Here is a 20109-nt window from a genome sequence, read left to right as displayed (position 1 = left end):
ACTTCCTTGATTTTAGGAAACGTTTTCATTTAAATAATCTGAGCTTATAATATGTATATTTAACTCATATTCAGATTATAAAACATACATATTAAGTCCTATAAATTGTAGAAGTCAACAGCATCGAATCTGTGAAGTGTTCTGCTTCTGGTAGGACTCTGTTATAGCTTGCTGTTATGAAACAGCTCGCTATAATTCTGTTATACTAAAATTCCTGCAACACAGCATTAGAAAGGCAACACAGCAGGCTACAATAGTATAACTGAATCATGTCAAGCTAAAATAAAAGATAGCTTGCTATAACTTTGTTGTCTATATAAAACCTGCAGAATGAATTAGATAATAATATGGCAGGCTATAACAGTGTAAATTAAATATGTTAAGCTGAAATAAAAATTAGCTTGCTATTATGTGTGATCATCAAAACTTCAGATTTACAATCTCCCCCTTTTTGATGATTACACACATATCAGGAGTAATACTCCCCCTGAATATCATAATCCTGCATGTTAGTTAATAATAATGATATTTCAACAGAGATTATCAAAATAACTACTCAAGCAATTCAACACAATAAGCTTAACATAAACTGACTTAATAAAATTCAGCAATTCAAACCAAGTCATCAAGCTGATATCTCAGCACACCAAAAGCAAACCAGATTAAGTCTTAAAGCAAAACACAAGTCTGATAAAAGTAGCATAATAATTAGAACTAATTAAAATCCCCAGCACCCCAAGTCAAGTACTCCTGATATCTCTCCCCCTTAATCAGCAAAAACATTTTCCACCACAGAAGCTTGATCTGGATTGCCTGGAGGAGCATCTGAGGAGCCTAAAGCAAGGGCAGTAGAAGTCTCAGGAGGCGGAGTAGACAGTTCTTTAGCAGCATGCTGATCAACTTCCTTATCAGACTCTGTAGCAACTCTTGCAGCTCGAACAACAGCTTTGGCCTTCTGGAAATAACCAAGCAGATCAGTGGCCATGGTCTTGATTTCTGCATTCTGAGCCTTAATTTCACAGACAGCCTGTTTGTACTCAGCAAAGTCGCGCTGAATATCAGAGAATTTGGCTTCCAACTTATCAAAAAGTGCCTGAAAGTTGGGAGCAGCAGAGGAGGACTCTGGCAGACTAGAAGTAGAGACATGTGCTGGCACAATCGGTGGGGGAATCTTTTCAAAAAATCCAAGCTCATTGATCTGAAGACTGGACTTAGCTTGGGCAGTCAATAAACTCCGTAGCATCCACTGCTTCTTTCTCTTCTAATTTCACACCCGAAAACTCAAACACTCGGGTGAGTAACAGAGCATATGGAAAAGCACGAGTTTTCTTCTTCAAACAATCAACCATGTTATGCAGAATTAACCTAGAAATATTAAACTTTTTCTTCTTCAACAGTAGAGAAACAATAATAAGATCTTGACAAGTTAACCCAGATCGGCTACCAATGCGAGGACAGATATTTGTGCGACAAATTTTGAACAACAAATGTGCCATCGGGTCAAGTTGGGCAGTAGTGCGTAAAGACACATCAATATTATCAGCATCACCACGAACTAGGCTGTGTTGTTCTAATTCCGATAAATCCTCAAACAAATCACAAATCCCCTTTTTAGTGAGAGGCACAACCAAATCATCAACGAGGTTCTTAAACTCTAGCATACCATTCAAAATAGTGGAGTTAAGATAAATGCCCTGATCCCTAACCCGACTGATAAAACGACCCTTAGTGGGTTCATGCAATTTAGCATAAAATTCTTGAACGAGTAAGGGATAGCAAACATCAGGTAAATCAATTAAGGATTTCATCCCAACAGATTCAAAAATATCAATAAGACCACAGTCATCAAACTCAGTACCAACAACTGATTTACCACAGATTATCTTACGACCAGCAAGGTTGTATTCACGATACCTGTTTTCGAGATCTTTGTTGATGAACTTAATTGCAATCTTTGATTTCTTGATAATCGGCACCGCCAGAGAGTCATCGTCGGAACTCAGAATCTCTTCGGCGGAGTGATTCGACGACTCATGCTCCTCGACAGTGGTGTCGATGATCACACGCTCGGGCTTGGAGTGCCGAGGGCGTTTCCTGGAGCTGGAGGCGGGAGTAGGTGTGTTTCTTTTTTTCGCCATGGTTAGGGTTTTGGAGAGACTGTTGGAGAGAAAATAGATGGAGACTAGTGCCAGTGACGATTTGAGGAGAAACCCTTTGAATGACTTGTGTTGTAGAGAGGCACGCGGCGAAACAATTTCCCAAAGAGGGGAATAAAAAATTTCTGAGATAAATCTTTTTGCCGAAAATTGAGGAGATATTTTGGAAATACTTGACTTGATAAAATAAACTCCCCGCTTGATAAGATAAATCATATTTTAAACAGCATATAACATGTAGCAGATAAGCATATATATAACAAGAGTTTAAAATTTAAATTTAACGCTAAATACGGAGCACAGATAAACACAAAAGCAATTAATGTGCACATATATAATTGTTGACTACCAACTACTATATATTTGAAACAACACATGCATAACAGCTAGCTACTATACGGCAAAAAAATAAAGTAGCAGGCTACATACCAGAAACAGCTTGCTAATTTAGACTGAACACATACCCAATTCCCTGCGAATGATTAAGAATCTTTCTTCAAGCAGAGGCTTGGTAAAAATGTCAGCGAGCTGATACTCTGTAGGAATATAGACTAGACTGATCTTTCCTTTGGCCACATTATCTCGCAAGAAATGATGTCGAACATCGATATGCTTTGTGCGAGAGTGAAGAACCGGATTTTCTGAGATGTTTATTGTGCTAGTGTTGTCACAATAAATTGGAACTTTGTCACATTTGATTCCAAAATCCTTGAGAGTTTGCATCATCCAAAGTAAGAGAATATATTATTACTGAAAATTCCAACAATTACAGAATAATAATATATCTCCCTTTACCCAGTCACCTAAAGCAGCTTGCTGAATCCTTGAGCAGACAGAAAACAGCTCGACACTTAGCCCCCTGTGCACCTGTTCTTGAACCTCTGAATTCCTTGAGCTTCCCTCCTTAAATTCACCTTGTTCCTCGAACCTTAGCACCTCAGACCTTGTGAAGACTAATTCTATCTAACTCCCCCTTTGTTCTATACTTAGAACCCCGCTAGCTTTAGTGACTAATCAAATACAACTTTGAACCAAAATAAGAGATTACAACTCAAAGTATGCTCTCTAATAAGATATGAATTGAATACACAATATAAGCTCAAAAGAGATTGAGAATGTTTTCAAAATCGTGAGTTGTTAACTATACTTGAAAACAGCAAGCCGTATATATACTGAAAAATACAACGGCTAGTTAAACTAATCCTCCATGAACGATGGTGAACGTTGCTGGTGGTTTAATCAAACGTTAAACTCCATAAGAATAGTAGACTGAGCAAAAAAGAACGTTTGAGGCATCAGTCCCTACAATTATGGGATAAGGAAGTGTGTTTTGAAAAGATAAGTTTAACTTGTAACAACTTCCTTGATTTTAGGAAACGTTTTCATTTAAATAATCTGAGCTTATAATATGTATATTTAACTCATATTCAGATTAGAAAACGTACATATTAAGTCCTATAAATTGTAGAAGTCAACATCATCGAATCTGTGAAGTGTTCTGCTTCTGGTAGGACTCTGTTATAGCTTGCTGTTATGAAACAGCTCGCTATAATTCTGTTATACTAAAATTCCTGCAACACAGCATTAGAAAGGCAACACAGCGGGCTACAATAGTATAACTGAATCATGTCAAGCTAAAATAAAAGATAGCTTGCTATAGTTCTGTTGTCTATATAAAACATGCAGAATGAATTAGATAATAATATGGCAGGCTATAACAGTGTAAATTAAATATGTTAAGCTGAAATAAAAATTAGCTTGTTATTATGTGTGATCATCAAAATTTCAGATTTACAAATTAAACACCAAATTAGTTTCAATTTTTTGACGTAAAATATTAAACATAGAATTTTATAACTAGTATTACATGTAAAAAATAAAAAAAGTGAAAAGTTTAAGAGGTTAAAAAATTAAAAATAACCTTTTTGTAAGTGAACTAAATGTCAAGTTAGTTTAAAATTTTTAGATAAAAAAATAAAAATAGACGTTGGGCGGTACAAATATAGTGGCCGACAAGTGTAAAAGATTATTTTTTAAAAAAAATTGATATAAGAAGTCAGATATAAAAAATTATACAAGTGTTAAATATAAAATATAAATAATATAAGTAAAAAGTAAATAATCTAAAAATTATAGAATCATGAAATATAAAAAATGAAAAGTATAAGAAAAATAAAAACTAAATTTAACATTTTGTAAGTGAACTAAAAAGAATATGAAAAAGAAAATCTATATACAAAATAAGTGGCCGACAAAGCCCATTACTGTTATGCGTAGGTGGCTCAGCCACGTCATTTTGTGAAAGAATTCTGTAAGGGTTTATGTGCATGTAGCGTTACTCATTTGAAAAAAAGGTTACTCATTTGAAAAAAAGGTAACGGGATGTTATTGAATAATTCGTTTGAATTGGAAGATTTTGGGAAAGTTGATCGCAATGAAGAACGGGGAGGTGGTGAGAAAAGGTTGGAGTTTGATCTTAATGTTGAACCAGATGACGAAGCTGAGTAGTTTTACAAGGTTGATTTTAAGTTTTCTGATGTAAGTTAATTGTTGCTCACTTGTTATATGGTAGTCATATACGAGTTACTTGCGCAAGAAAAAAATCTACTTATATTTGTTATATTTATTTTGATTTATAAGTAGTTTGTGAGAAAAATCGAAACAAAGGCATGAGCCCATAGCATCACGAATTATCTGCAGGTTTTTTTTTATCGGCTTTGAGTTTCAGGAAAAAAAAAGTTTATTTGATTGTTTTGCACCAGGCTCATTCAAACCTAGGTCCTTTTTCTATGATTTTGTATTTTTAGATTTTTGTAAACGAAGAACATTTAGGTAGAGTTTCCACGTGGGCCTCTCACATGTCACGACACACAACGAAGTCCTGTTCAGTTTGTTGTAAAATCACACTTTTTGACTGTTAGAGTATAAAATACTCTTGTACTTTTTTACATGTTTATTTGAATTTTTAAAAACTCAAATTGATCTGAAAATTGTATATTATAAAAAACAAAATATATTTTCTGATGATATATTTTTTGTTATTTTTTAAAGTTACATGATGCGTGTAAAATTCAATCAAAATATAATCAATTTGACTGATCAAAATTAAAATGAATATATAAAAGAGAACGGAGTGAGTAATATAATGCGATCGAGTTATCGAATGTAACGCTAAAGATTGTAATATATTGGCGTCGTTTGATATAACTTAAAAGATGTGTTTCATCTAACAAATTTTTACGTGCTTGTTGAATGATAAAATTTGATTTGATAGATTGACTAGATGCTACCTGTATTTCATTATTTCTTCGCGTGCTTACTAAAATATTACTATTCGGATTAAACAAGTCTCCAAGACTAGATGCTAAAGCTCGACATTGGGATTTTTATTCCAGATTTTAATTTTGTTTATTATACTCTACCGAAAATTAAACATCTATTATACTCCATTTTTATTTACATAATAATCAGCTGCCGACTTTTTGATCTTGTACCCGAAACGTGCCAAGCTGTGTTAATCACGTTGTATTCGGCCTTCTAGAAGTGAATCCTGTATATGCTTTTATGTTTTTTTACAGGAATCCTAAAAATGTATATGCTGAGTTTTGCTTTATGATAATAGATCACTAATTATGTTATAAAAGCATCTCCAACCATAAAAAATTTTTAGCTAAAATGTGAGTTGACATGCTAAAAATAAAAAATATAGCCAACTCATTGAAAAACTCACACTCCAACCAGTTTTTTATAATTTTAGTCAACCTCCTGTGGATGACTATATTTATCGAAACTCTACAGGTTGTAAGAGCATCTCCAATGAGGTTGGTTATAATTGTTAGCAAAATTCGAACTGTAAAACATTATGTAAAATTTGTTGAACCTATTGAACATTGTTTTTCAATGGTGTTGGCTATATTGGTTAGTTATAATTTAAAAATAGTATGTTGTAACAAAAAAGATTTAATTAAAAATAGTATGCTATTCATATTTTAGATTGTTAAGATAGAATATATAAGTTGAATAGGGTAATAAATGATGTGCAATGCTAGTCAATTATATAAATTAGATTTTTTCTAATTTTTAAAATAACAAATACTTTTAACATAAGTCAAATGATGCCATTTGTTGTTTTTTAATTGGACAATTGCAACGTGGGATACTTGTGTAATGTGTCACCGAAAATTTGGATAGTTATATAGTATGATATGGCCATATAGGTGAGTGCCATTTTCGGTCCAATTAATAGGCCCTTAAAGTGAAGCCCGAAAATGTCAAACAATCGGCCCATAGTTGGGCAGATGTCCAAATCTTAGAAAAGAAAAAGAAAAAACTACTCCCTCCGTCCCAGTGAGATATATACAATTGTCATGGGCGAGAAAGAGAAAGAAAAGTAGGTAAAATGGTGGGACCCATTAATATTTAAGTGATAGATTTGAAAAAGTAGATGAAGTTAGTGGGTGGGTGAGATTTTTATATTATAAAAATTTACTATTTTGAGAAAGTTTTGAAATGTATAGAATTAAATGGGACATCTCGAAAAGAAAAGTGTATAGAAATCAGGACGGATGGACGAATTACTACACAAGCACAAGAAGTAGGAAGATAAGGCTGCCGACAAATTGAGGATTACAGTTGTTACAACTGGCCGACTAGGCTGTCTCATACTTTGTCTGTTCTGAGGATCCTACCATGTGAAAATCAATATAATAGCCTCTTCAAATGTGTGTTTTCTATCGATACAATCTTTTCTGTCCAATTATCGTTTTTGATTTGATGGGCACGTTCACACAAATTACACACGCAATTACTGTACTGATTTTCTCGCTCAATGTTTTGAAAATATCTATTCCCTCTTATTCTTTTTACTTTTCCTATTTGAGATGTTTGAATTGGTCACAACACGAGACAAATTATTAATTTACGTATAATTTATAAGACCAAATATAATCATGAGTGATATTGTTAGATTCGTATTTATAAATAATTTAATACGGTGAAATTTTTATATTTAATACTAATACGAAACTAAAAATATTAATAATTAAAAGTGTGTGTTGGCAACGTGAAAATAACAAATGAGAAAAATATTAAGAGACGGAGAGAGTATTTTATTAAAAAGAATTGATTAATCTCCGAATAATTTTTAAATTATTAATTCATCGATTACAATATAATTCAATTAAAATTTTCTAATTTATCCAAAATCGACATATCTCCTAAAAAACTTGAATTGGTACGTTGGTCGATTAGTTCTGATTACGATCTTAACAAATTCTAAATGTCTCGATGCGACTTTAAACACGATTTTGTTGTATTTAACGTTTAAATGAGTTAAAATACAGCACACTAAAAGGGTGAGGGGTTCCAAAATAATACACTTTAATTTGTTTAACTAACGAATACACTTTAGTAGTTGAGTGTGGGCCGATACATAATTGTGTTGGATTGTGAAGTTTGGTTGAGTGATCCATGGAACTCGATGCAGTTATGAGACAAAATATAATGGCCTGTATAAAGGATTAGCGGTTTCTGTTACTCCCTCCGTTTCTTTTTTCTTTTCCGGTTTGTGATGTCGGTACTGTTCATAACATGAGATAAATTACTAATTTACATCTAATCTATAAAACTAAATATAATCATGAGTGATCTTGTTAGATTCGTATTCACGAGTAATTTAATACGGTGAAATTTTTATATTTAATGCTACTATGAAATGAAAGATATTAACGATCAAAAGTGTGTGTTGGCAAACGTGAAAAGTACAAACAGGAATAGAGACGGAGGGAATAGTTGTTAACAGATTCAATTAGATTGAATTAGATATTTTAATTAACAGTCTGAATTAATGATTTCTTGTAAAATTGTTTGATAATAATTATTTGATTAAACACATACCAAAACTTCTAATTCAAAAAACTCATCAAACTAATTTTTTGAAAATAAGTTTTTTAGGTCTAAAATTCTATTTTAATCCGCTAATTATTAAATACTAACATCAGCGGATTGAGATGATCAAAACTCTAAAACACCTCATATCTCTAACTTCCAAGCACCACCGGTATGTGTCAAACTAAATTATTAACTGTCACATTTTCTTTTCAACCCTACTAGAGATGAAAAAAGAGGTCGTGAGTCGAGTTTTGCCCGAACTCTACGGAATTTAAATTTTTGTTAATCAAGATTCGGGTCAGATTTTGATTTTGGAATGACCGGGCTTTACAAAATGTGTGAATTTGCCAAGGCACTCGGATTAAGTTAGGCTTTTATTCACGTCGGATCGAGCTGGACTTGACATAAATGTTGTACGATTAGTTTATTTGCAGATTCTTAACTAATTTATTTGCCGTACGATTGTTTGATATTAATTTGATCATTTATTTTTGAAAGTAAAGGAACTTATCATTAATAAGAAGAATCTGTAAAATTATTTCAATCATGGATATGGACAAATATGTGCGAGTAAAATATTTTTTATTATAATACTAATTCATAAACAAATAAAATATGTATTGTAACTTATTTAATTTATCCAATATTTGATCAAGTTTTAATCCAAATATTATTCGAATCAATTAAGATTGGATTTTTAAAAAAATCCGGTCTAAGATAGGGCTTTTAATAGCCGGGCTAAGATTGGACTTTCACCGAATCCGGCTCGACTTTACGCAAAATATTTGGCCCATTTATCTCTCTTCTCCGGCGCCTTCAATCTTGCAATCAGTGAAAGTAAAGGTTTTTGATTTTCCATTCGTTTCTTTTACCGGACTTCGGCGCCTTCAATCTTGCAATCAGTGAAAGTAAAGGTTTTTGATTTTCCATTCGTTTCTTTTACCGGACTTCGTCATAGAAATTGTTTAGGTAAGTCCCATATGAAGAAAGTCATGAACTAATATATTATAATCAAATTGTATCACACAATACTTTATTTACTGTACACTAAGCCAACGGTCTTCACGGGAACATATTTTTAACTTTAGAAATAAGGACAAGACTGCGCACATTTTACCCTCTTCAGACCCTGCACCATGCAGGAATATTGAGCACTTATGATTTGATATGGTATTTGACCTGTTATCGTGTTTTTCCAAAACCCTACCGAATGTTCGGATCGAGTTTTTTATACATCTTAACGCAAGATATGAAATGACGTACCTTAAATTGAAAAGATGTATAACTACCGATCAACAACAACACATGCATTAACTAAAAAATATATCCTCAGACCTCAATCAAGGTAACGTAACTTAGCTTAACTCGTCTTATTGATTACTTCTACGAATCTGTAAATCAACCAGCAAAATAGATATGAAAAGAGTAATTATGCAACTAATTTCCAAGACAGTAATGTTACGTATCTAAATTTTCAGTTTAATTTTTTTCATATTAAATGGTAAATAATTGACTAATTTTACTTGTCGTGTATATATATAAAAGGGTCGTACTAGTATATAATAATGTGAGTGAAATTAATCAACATCATCAACTACCTTGTAAAGAAAATTGAAATTATTTTTTCTGATAACATTTTTCTCTCTCAAATGACATACTCCCTCCGTCTCAATGGATTGTACACGTTACTTTTTGGCACGTTTTTTAAGGCTACTTTAAAGTATCGTTCCACAATATTTTCTTAAAATATTCTTTTTCTGAATAAAAGTTTGATGAAAAACTTTTATTCAAAAAAAGAAAATTTAAAAAATAATATAATTATATTTTATTGAAGTTTCGAAATGCGCGCAAACACTGAACGTATACATCCCATTGGGACGGAGAGAGTAGATTTTAGAGGATAATCTTCGCACCAAAGTCCGAACGCACAAAATTCGTTGTTTAAGAGGTTTCAGGAAGGCAGCACATTGCTTTAGACTTGAGACTCTGCTCTTTCTAGTTTCAACGACCAATTTAGCAATTTATTTTAACAAATAAATTCTTTAATTTGAATATGGAAAAAAAAACTCAAACAGGTCCAGCGACTTCTCCCCCACCATCTTCTTTTTCAGGGCTGTGTCGCTGCATCATTGGGACAGCTTTGAGCCGTACACTGTTGGTACACAGTTAAATTATTATATTCCCGTAAAAATAGGACCTTTTTTTTATTATTGATATGCATGTTAATACATTTTTATATTAAAGCTTAGATTGTAAAATTTAGAATAAAATAATATTTCAAAAAGTTCACATCTCTTTAAACTATAAAAATTTATAATAAATGTCAAAAGATGTGGGCGTAATAGTAATTTCCTCTTTAAACTAACTGATTCTCAATTTATTTTTCGTAGGTCTTAAATTTGTAAACGGATACCCTTGTGAGTTGTGACTTGTTTAGTTTGTGTTAAACCGAACCAGGTTTACTAACTTTGAATCGGCGACGGAATTTGGATTTTTTAAGAAATTAAAGCTAAGACAATTTCAAAAAAAAGTGCAGAATAACAGATACTATGACTATAATTATAATGTAATCAAAAGAAACTTATTAAGAAGACGATAACAAAATTTGAATGCAAAATTACACATAAGCATATTAAATTTCATATATTACTTTAAATTTAATTTTTAACTTATTTGAGTTCAGATTTACAATAACCAAATCAAGAATTCAAATTTTCAGCAAAAGATATTTGGAAATGTGAGATGAATAATTATTTCTATTTACAAGAAAAATGATTTTTCTATTCTAACATTTTGGTTTACTTTAAATGTTACATGTCATGTAGTAACTCTTATAGTACATATCAATTTATGTTTTCAAGAGAATTTTGATCTACAGATATCACTAGTTATAACAAAATTTGTTTTTAATTCGAGTCTTTCAATATGATTTATTTGTACTCCCTCTGCCCCCTCATTTTTTTACGTTATTTTGGCAAGTTTTTTCACACTCATTTAAAGTATAGTTTCATAATATGTTTTTTAAATTTTTTTTCTCTAAATAAAAATTTGATATTTAAACTTTTATCAAAAAAAAAAATTGAAAAAAAGTTATACTCTTACAACTCTACTTTATGGAACGTAAACAACCACGGGACAGAGAGAGTATATTTTACAGCTCTTCTATTAGAATGCGTGTCGAGTCTCCGTCACCCAATGTAAACAAATGAGGGGAGGGAGGAGTAGAACTGAGGATGATGTCGGTAAAGATTCCTAATGATTGAGTTTCAGCTCAACGATCAAGTAAAATATCTATAAGAATAGTTGTGGAGATTGGAGATGTCTGTGACCATGAGAACAACTGTGGTTAAAGTTGTTTAATTAACTTTAATTTCAATTCAGTTGTACAAGATACTCCCTCCGTATCAATTTACATGTTCAATTTTAAGAAATTTTTTTATTTCAAATTACTTGTTCACTTCAACTTTCAATGCAAAATCATTTTTCCAAAATCAAATCTACTCCACATATCTCTTATTTATATTTCATAGATCAATCTCACTCCACATATTTTGATCATTTAATGCAATTAATTTGTGAACATTCATTTTTTTTAAATTGTGTGATTTTTTTTAAGTGGACATCTAATTTGAAACGGAAGGAGTAGTTATCTATCAGTTATTAACTACTCTTCTCATTGAAGTTTATCTGGACAATGTAGATCATGTTCTAATAAGATCTAATAAGAATTGATAGTCTAATTTCTATTTTACTTTAACCTGTATGATATCCTGTTTTCAAGGGTCAAAATGATTTTTTTTTTAAAATCTTTTTAAAATATCCGGGTTTTGAAATGTCTGTTGTTGCCTGCTTTATAAAGATTGGTTTTATAATAATTTGAGCTATTAACCGGAAAACCCAATCAACTTATCATATTTTTGCCAAAAAACCTTTAAACTTTTCTTTTCACTAACAATCCCAATAAACTTTGTTAAAATTATAAAAAAATAAACCGTGATTAAATTTACCAATATGACTTGTTAAGTATCATTCTCTTACTCGCATCTTTTCGTACACGTGTGTGTCGTGCGTATTTTTAATAAATATATTTTTTTAATTTTTTATAATAAATTAAATTTTATAATATTTTAATTTAATAAACCCACAAAGAATATCCAAGGGTTTTCATCATCTTTATCAAAGAATAAATCCTTTTATCCGTTTTTATAATTTATTTAAACTTAGTTTATATTAATTATTATGTTTAAGTCTCTAATTTCTATAAGTCGTATGTAATGTATATATTCTAGTTAACAATAATTGGCGGAGTATGATATTTGTTAGTTTTAGTTTAAAAAATAACATGAAAATATATAAGTGAAGAAGATGTCTCATTTCTTCTCTTTTAATATATTAATTTGAACTATTATAACTGGTCTACTGATCAAGTAGCTATTTAATAATCATGAGTACTTGTCGAAATTCACGGGCACGAAAGTTCGTATCAGATTATTAGTTGTACTTATTTTAAATTTTATAGTTAAATCTTCACAAAAATAATTCTTTTAATTGTTTTTACTAATTTTTGATTAGTTTAAGTCATGTTGTCAAATAAGATATGTGTTAATCATGGTTAGTCCATGTCAGGAATAAGTAACCCTGATTAAATTTTTCATAGTTTTAGTAAAGTTTATTGGGGTTGTTGATGAAAAGAAAAGTTTAAAGGGTTTTTGACAAATAAATGATAAGTTGATTGGGTTTTTTGGTTAATAGCTCTAATAATTTGAAGTGTTTTTGAATTAAAATCTAGGATCTGTTATCAAATTTGTTCAACATTTATTATTACTAGCGTTTTTGCCCGCGCTCCGCGCACGGGCTTCAAATTTTTATTGAATTTTGTTATTATTATTTCACAAATACATTTAATAAATAATTATATTTGAATTTTCAAATAAAGTATAAAGTAGGAAGAAAAAAATTATATTAGACATAACTCTCTTATACTTAAGCTTATTATATATCAAGAAAATTCAAGTGAAATTATATGTCAAACAATATTAAACTAAAATTATATATCAAACAAAACATTATGTTAATAAGAACATCAAAATTATACGTCAAATCGGATGAATAGATTTGAATGACTATCCACTATAATGATAGTTATACTACATTCTTGTTTCATGAGGTATAGGGCAGTCACAATTCTACCCGACCCGAGTCTAACTCGTACCGAGCAGATTGTGTTTTACCAAACCCAAATTATAGGGTTTCGGATAAAAATTAGTTTTTCAACCCGAATAATTTTCGGGCCAGGATCGGGTTTGATTCGAACCTGACCTGAAAACCCGGAACTCATTTCGAACCCGAACCCGAATATATATATATACATACATACATACATAATATCTTTTATAATATATTTATTATTTAATATATAATAAAATTAAAACAAAATTAAGATATTTATATTTAATATTATATATATATATATATATTTAATATTATTTGTTGAATCAATAATAATTACTTGTGTAATATCCTTCAAGGTCAGGTTTAAGATTCCTAAATTTTTCAAGTTTGGGTTCAATTTTGGTATTTGCGAAACCAATTTCGACCTACCCGATTGCTATTTGTAACAGTTTTACATATCTACTATGATCAAAGTGACCTACATAAAATGTTTAATACGAACTATTAATGACGTAATATTAAAATTTATAAAAATACTTTTTATAATATCTATATCACTATGTTAGAAACTTTAATATGTATTATTCCCAAAATTAAAAATTGATATATTTGTGACATAGCTAAATATTAGACGACTCCCAGATATTAAATATTAAATAAAAATATAATTATAAATTTCAATTTTAATTTTTAAACACTTTATTTATATATAAATTAATATAATTAACGCTTAGTTATATGATACATGATAAGCTTAAAAATTGTGACAGTATATTCAGTATAATTATCTTCTTCAATTTTCATTACTTGTGTACAAACTCAAAATTCAAAAAATGCTATGATACATGGAATGTAGTTATTGCATTACCATTCAAAATTTAATATAATTGTCAGTCATTGATTACGCCCAATTTTAAGATTTTTAGGACATGTGATTGGTCTAAAATAAATATGGAATATGATATGACACGTCAAAATTTAAAATAGGTGTTTTTGTCGTGGATTTTTTTTGAAATGTGTGGCATTGATGATTTGGCATTGTTCAGGATTTATAATATAATTTGGGTTCGATTTTGGTATTTGTGAAATCCGTTTCGACCGACTCATTGATTACGCACAATTTTAGGAATCTTAGGACATCTAATTGGTCTAAAATAAACATGAAATATTATATGACATGGCAAAATTTAAAATAGATGCCATTGACTTGGACTTTTTTTTTGAAATATGTGACATTGATGATTTGACATTGTTCAGGATTTATAATATAGTTTGGATTCGATTTTGGAATTTGCGAAACCCGTTTCGATCGGCCCGATTTCTGTCTTTAAGTAATAGTACATATCTACTATGATTAAGTTGACCTACATAAAATGCTTAATACATACTAATTAATGAAGTAATATTTTTATAAAAATACTTTTTTATAATACTTATATCACTATGTTAGAAAATGTAATATATATTATTCCGAAAATTAAAAAGCAACATATTTGTAACATAGCTAAATTTTAGACGACTTCCAGATATTAAATATTAAATAAAAATATAATTATAAATTTCAATTTTAAGCACTTCATTTATTTATATATAAGTTAATATAATTAAAGCGTAGTTATATGATACATGATAAACTTAACAATTGTGGCAGTATATTCAATATAATTATCTTCTTCAATTTTAATTAGTTCCGTACAAATTTAACATTCAAAAAATGCTATGATTAAGGAATGTAGTTATTGCATTACCATTCAAAATTTAATATAATTGTCAGTCATTGATTACGCTCAATTTTAGGAATTCAAAGATATGTGATTGATTATTCTGATACGCTTAAATAAATAAGGGAAATTATAATGACATGACAAAATCTAAAATATGTGGCATTGAGGTGGACTTTTTTCTGAAATATGTGGCATTGATGACGTGGCACTGTTCAGGATTTATAATATACATAGATGTACTTACTCTGTGATTCAGAAAGAAATAAGATAAAAAGTAAAAAAAGAGGAAGGTGAATTATATGAATAAACGTACTGCCCAGTCCCTTCCGTCTCTTGTACTCTTCCGGTTTACCTTTATCACATTTACCCAACACATATTTTTGAATATTAATATATTTAATCACCTTCATGATATTAAAATATTCATAATACGAATCCAAGATCACTCATAATTAAATATAATTTTATACAACAAACAAAAAATAATAATTTATCTCATATTATCAGCCATCCCCTCATGTCAAACGAATAAAGAAAGGGAGGCAGTATCTTTTACTGCACAACGTACAATATACTAGGGTCTGTTTGGGGGTGCTGTTAAAAATTGCTGTGCTGTCAGAAAAAGTGCTGGTAAAATAAGTGCTGTTCTAGAAATCAGATAACTGTTTGGTAATTTTTTGATATTTACTTATTTTGAGTTATAATATAAAAAATAATAATGATTTTGGTGAGGTTTTATAATGAAATCTATAACAGCATTCTGCAAAAGCTGAAAAGCAGCTTTTTCTAAAAGCATGGGAGGACCTGCTTTTTCTAACAGCAGCTTTTCAGCTAAAAGCTGCTGTTCGGGAAAGCTGCTTTTAGATTTACCAAACAGTTTTTCACCTGCTTTTCAGCAAAAAGCTGCTGTTGCTGTCTGCAACAGCAACCCCAAACAGTACCTAAAGCTGTGAGCTGATTACTTTATGATTTATCTATCCACGCCGGTACTCTTTCGTCTTTATGCATACTGACACTGTCGTCGAATTTCACGTGAAGCATCATTTAAAGAGGTCACCTATATTTTCGACTCATTCAGCTCGATAATTCCGGCGAGATTTCTCCGACTATTTTCACATTCACAGGTTTATTCGTTCCAAACTAGCCTGAGGTAACCGGTAAGTAGCCGAGAACAAAAGGTTTTTAGACGGATATTAGGACCTTTAATAAAATATGAAAATATATCATTCAGAATTTGTACTAACAAAAACAATTTTTTTGTAATTTATATGAGTGTGGAGGTTGGGGCCGTAGGGCTGTTAAATTGATATTTCTTTTGTTCCTCTCATTTGTTTACACGACACGTGTTTTAAGGCGTATATAAAATATAGTTTTATAATTTATTTTCAAAAATTCTTTTTTATATTAAAATTTAAGTACTACTTTTATTGAAAAGAAAAAAGTTCAAAATAATATATCAAACTATATTTTATAAGAGTATTAGAATGCGTGTCGAGTCCCCGTCCTCTAATATAAAAAATTGAGAGGGACGGAAGGAATATATATTATTTATGATATTTTAATTTATATTCAACTCAAAAATACGGGAAAGGTCTCATAAGTATCGACTATTAGAAATACTGACACTATAGCCATAGGCATAAGCGTCGGTTATCGACCATTATGCCTTATACTCTGACCATTCTTTCCCTCTTATATTATTCTTTTATAAATCGATTGTACTCAAATATATGAATATTATCCATGGTTCGTATGTATCTACAATGTATTCCTCCGAAATATAGTGTTATAACTTATTTTTAAGATTTTTTTTTCAGAATAAAAATTTAATATTTAAATTTTTATTCAGAAAAAATGTTAGAAATAAGATAAAAACAATATTTTATATAAAAAATTAATGTGCGTGTCAAATAATAAACGTATAGAATTAAATGAGATGAGGAGTATATGTTTACTATGTTACATTTGCTAGTAACTAATTAATTTATGATATTTTTCTGATACTGTTTAGGAGTTTAATTTTTTTTTGGGGAAATTATTGTATAGCAAGTGGGATTTGAGAGACGGACTTGGACTTTTCTAAATTGAGTTTTGATATAATATTAAATAATTATCTTATTTAAAATCTTAAAATACAAGAGCTAGGTTCGAACTTGATATTATACTTTTCAACGGTATATTCTATTGAAATATTATAATGACTTGTTATATTTAAAAAATAATAACTAATTCTTGTTTCAAATTTATATAAAAAAGATAATATTTTAATATAGTAAGAGTATCTCCAATGTGGTTGATTATAATGATTTGTAGATAATGATTGGTTAAATTGTATATATAAGACGTTATGTGAAATAAAGCGAACAGTAACAAGTTATTCGATGATACTAACTATACTGGTCGACTATATTTTAAATATAACATGTTATTATTATATGGAGTTATTATAATAGAATATTTTTTAATATGATAATTGATGACGTTATATTTGTTACAGATCTCTAGCGGTTCAATAAATATAATCATTTACAAGAGTTTTAATAAAATTATACTCCCTCTATTCTTAAATATATGTTTTTCCATAGTTTTTTTCTTGTTTCAAAATATCTGCAGTTTTAGAATATGTGTTGACTTCATTATATGTGCATTTAATATAATTAGATTTTTTATACAATCTAAACATATTGATACCTCAAAAACCTTATCACTTGTCATGTTAAATATGAAATTATCATTAATACTACAATCCAAGTAGTACATTGAAATGTCATTAGTACGTGTATTAACTTGCTTGATTACAATACATTTAACATGATAACTATATGTTATTTAGAATAGTAATTGTTGATAGTATTGGTCTATGTGCTAATTTTTAGAAAAACATATATTTAAGAACAAAGAGAGTAGTAAAGGGGAGAGTATGGTTGGATGTGATATTCTTATGAGAATTTATATATTTCATTTTTGATATGCTAATTCATTTGTTAGCCAAGATTTTTTTATGGTTGGAGTTACTCTAAAGAGAATATTAAGAACTTTGCTACATATCTTTGAAATTTCAATAAATTTAGATAATATTATCAAATTGATTAGATTTAAGCTAAAATGTTTATCTTTTCTAAATAAAGAATTTCAAAATCTGACTACACATAATAATTAAAAAAAAGTGTTTATCAAAAATGTTTTAACAAAATAACGGAAATAACAAAGTGTATGATAATTTAATTTGATACATATAATAATTTTAAAAAAAAGGACGGGCGGGGGCATGCAGCAAATATCTGGCGTAAAAAGTTACTCCCTCCGTTCATCCCATTTCTTATCGAATAAGTTGGACACGGAGGTTAATAATTGGATGCGACATCCAAAAAAAAAAATGTAAAGAAATGGTTGGGACGGAGGGAGTCGTACGTGGTTTGAATTTCATTTTTTTAAAATCATAATATTTTGAATTTTTATTAATTCAAAAATTTTTAACATAATAATAAAGATAATTATTATAAAGAATTTATTTGCCAATATCAAAAATGATATCGATCCGCTAATTTTATAGGAATTCAAATTTTAAAATGTAAACCTGCAATTTATTTATTTATTTATTTTTTATTTTGATAATAACCTGCAATTTATTTAGTCTAAAACTCAACGGTGAAAGCAAAAGCCGAGATATCCGTGAATCGTGATGGCTCTTCTCACCACGCGCCTGTCATAACATCATTTCACGCACTCCATCATCCTCGTCACCTTTTCTCTCTCCTCATGTCCCTCTCTCTATATAAACCCTCAAACGTCCCCCTTTTCATCTGCATCAAATCCACACAACACGAGTTGCATCATGGACTCACTGAGTTGCATGAAGCGAGTCAGAGAAGACCCAGACGAGTCCGTCTCCTCCCAAGACGTGAAGCGACTCAAAGAAGACCTCTTCAACATGCAAGACGAGTCGTACCCGAGTCACGGTCTCGACTCGTTCATACAGATCTTTGAAAACGAGATTTCGGGGTTTTCTCCGGCACAGGAGAAAGTGGAATATTCCGGCGAGTCTCAGCCGGAACTCGGGTTTCTTCTAGAGGCTTCGGATGATGAACTGGGCTTACCACCCTCTACGTCTTTGGGAGAGAAAGTGGAGACTGAGTTGTTCCGAGTCACGTCTGACTCGTCGGAACTCAGTGAGTCATGGGGGTCGGGTTATGACTCGTTTGATTTGGGTTATGGGGATGGTTTATGTGATTATGGATGTAGTAATGATAGTGGGGAGTTTGTGACGGTGGATGGGTTATTTGATTATTCAGACATGGGTTTTGGGTCGGGTGAAATTTTTTTGAAACCTAAAATTTTACCAGCTCTGTAATAGATTGTTCTTATTGAGCTGTGTTCTATGTGGTACTTCTTGTGCAGTGTTCTTAGATCGAATAATTTATTATTAAATTATAAAAAAGATAATTTAAAAATAAAACAAATACTATTAATTATATGATTCCGTATATGGATTTGCAGGACCAACAGTATATCACTTATTATCTTGTATTTCTCTCTTTTTGATCTTTAATTACAGATCAAGTTTTATACCGTAAATAAGAATGCAAGATCGTCTTGTACATCGGTTTTATAATTTGATGCATAGCAAACCCGTCGAACGTCCATAACCGTATTCAACTATGCTCAGAGTTTTCAAAATTCTAGAAATCGAATTTAAAATAATTTCATAAAAATCGATTTAATTATCGATTTTACAATTTGATGCATAACAAACCCGCCGAACGTCCATAACCGTCTTCAATTATATTTAGAGTTTTCAAAATTTTAGAAATCGAATTTAAAATAATTTTATAAAAATCGATGTCAAACGGATTGCTTAAGTTTTGTTTTAATTTATATCAAAATATTTTTTAAAAATTATTTTTCTTACCAGTTTAAAATATATAATTTTAAGTGTTATATTAATTGTCTCTAATAAGATGTTTATATAAAAAATAAATATGATATTTGTATAACTTTCCAATATAAATAATTTGAGGGGTTACTCTTATTTGTTCTTATGAAAAAATAGTTCATTTAGTGAAAAATTATTTATTTAAAAGAAAACGATTGTTAATTACCAATCAGTTTTAATAAATAAGGATGGAGATAAAAGTGGAAAATGGTTTTCAAATAGAAAAATGTACTAA

The 20109-nt window shown here is 30.1% G+C and overlaps 1 protein-coding gene across 1 annotated transcript; it reads left to right on the top strand.

Annotated features, from left to right (window-relative positions):
- Positions 1–18729: 18729 nt before the first annotated feature.
- On the top strand, positions 18730–19323 carry LOC108201409 (uncharacterized). The gene has a single exon (XM_017369695.2). The coding sequence runs from the start codon at positions 18777–18779 to the stop codon at positions 19290–19292; it is 516 nt and encodes a 171-aa protein (XP_017225184.1). The 5' UTR covers positions 18730–18776; the 3' UTR covers positions 19293–19323.
- Positions 19324–20109: the final 786 nt, after the last annotated feature.

The sequence above is a fragment of the Daucus carota genome, chromosome 9 (assembly GCF_001625215.2).
Source record: "Daucus carota subsp. sativus chromosome 9, DH1 v3.0, whole genome shotgun sequence".
Lineage (NCBI taxonomy): Eukaryota > Viridiplantae > Streptophyta > Magnoliopsida > Apiales > Apiaceae > Daucus > Daucus carota.
The sequence above is the reverse complement of the archived record's forward strand: the minus strand, read 5'-3'. Positions and strand labels throughout refer to the sequence as shown.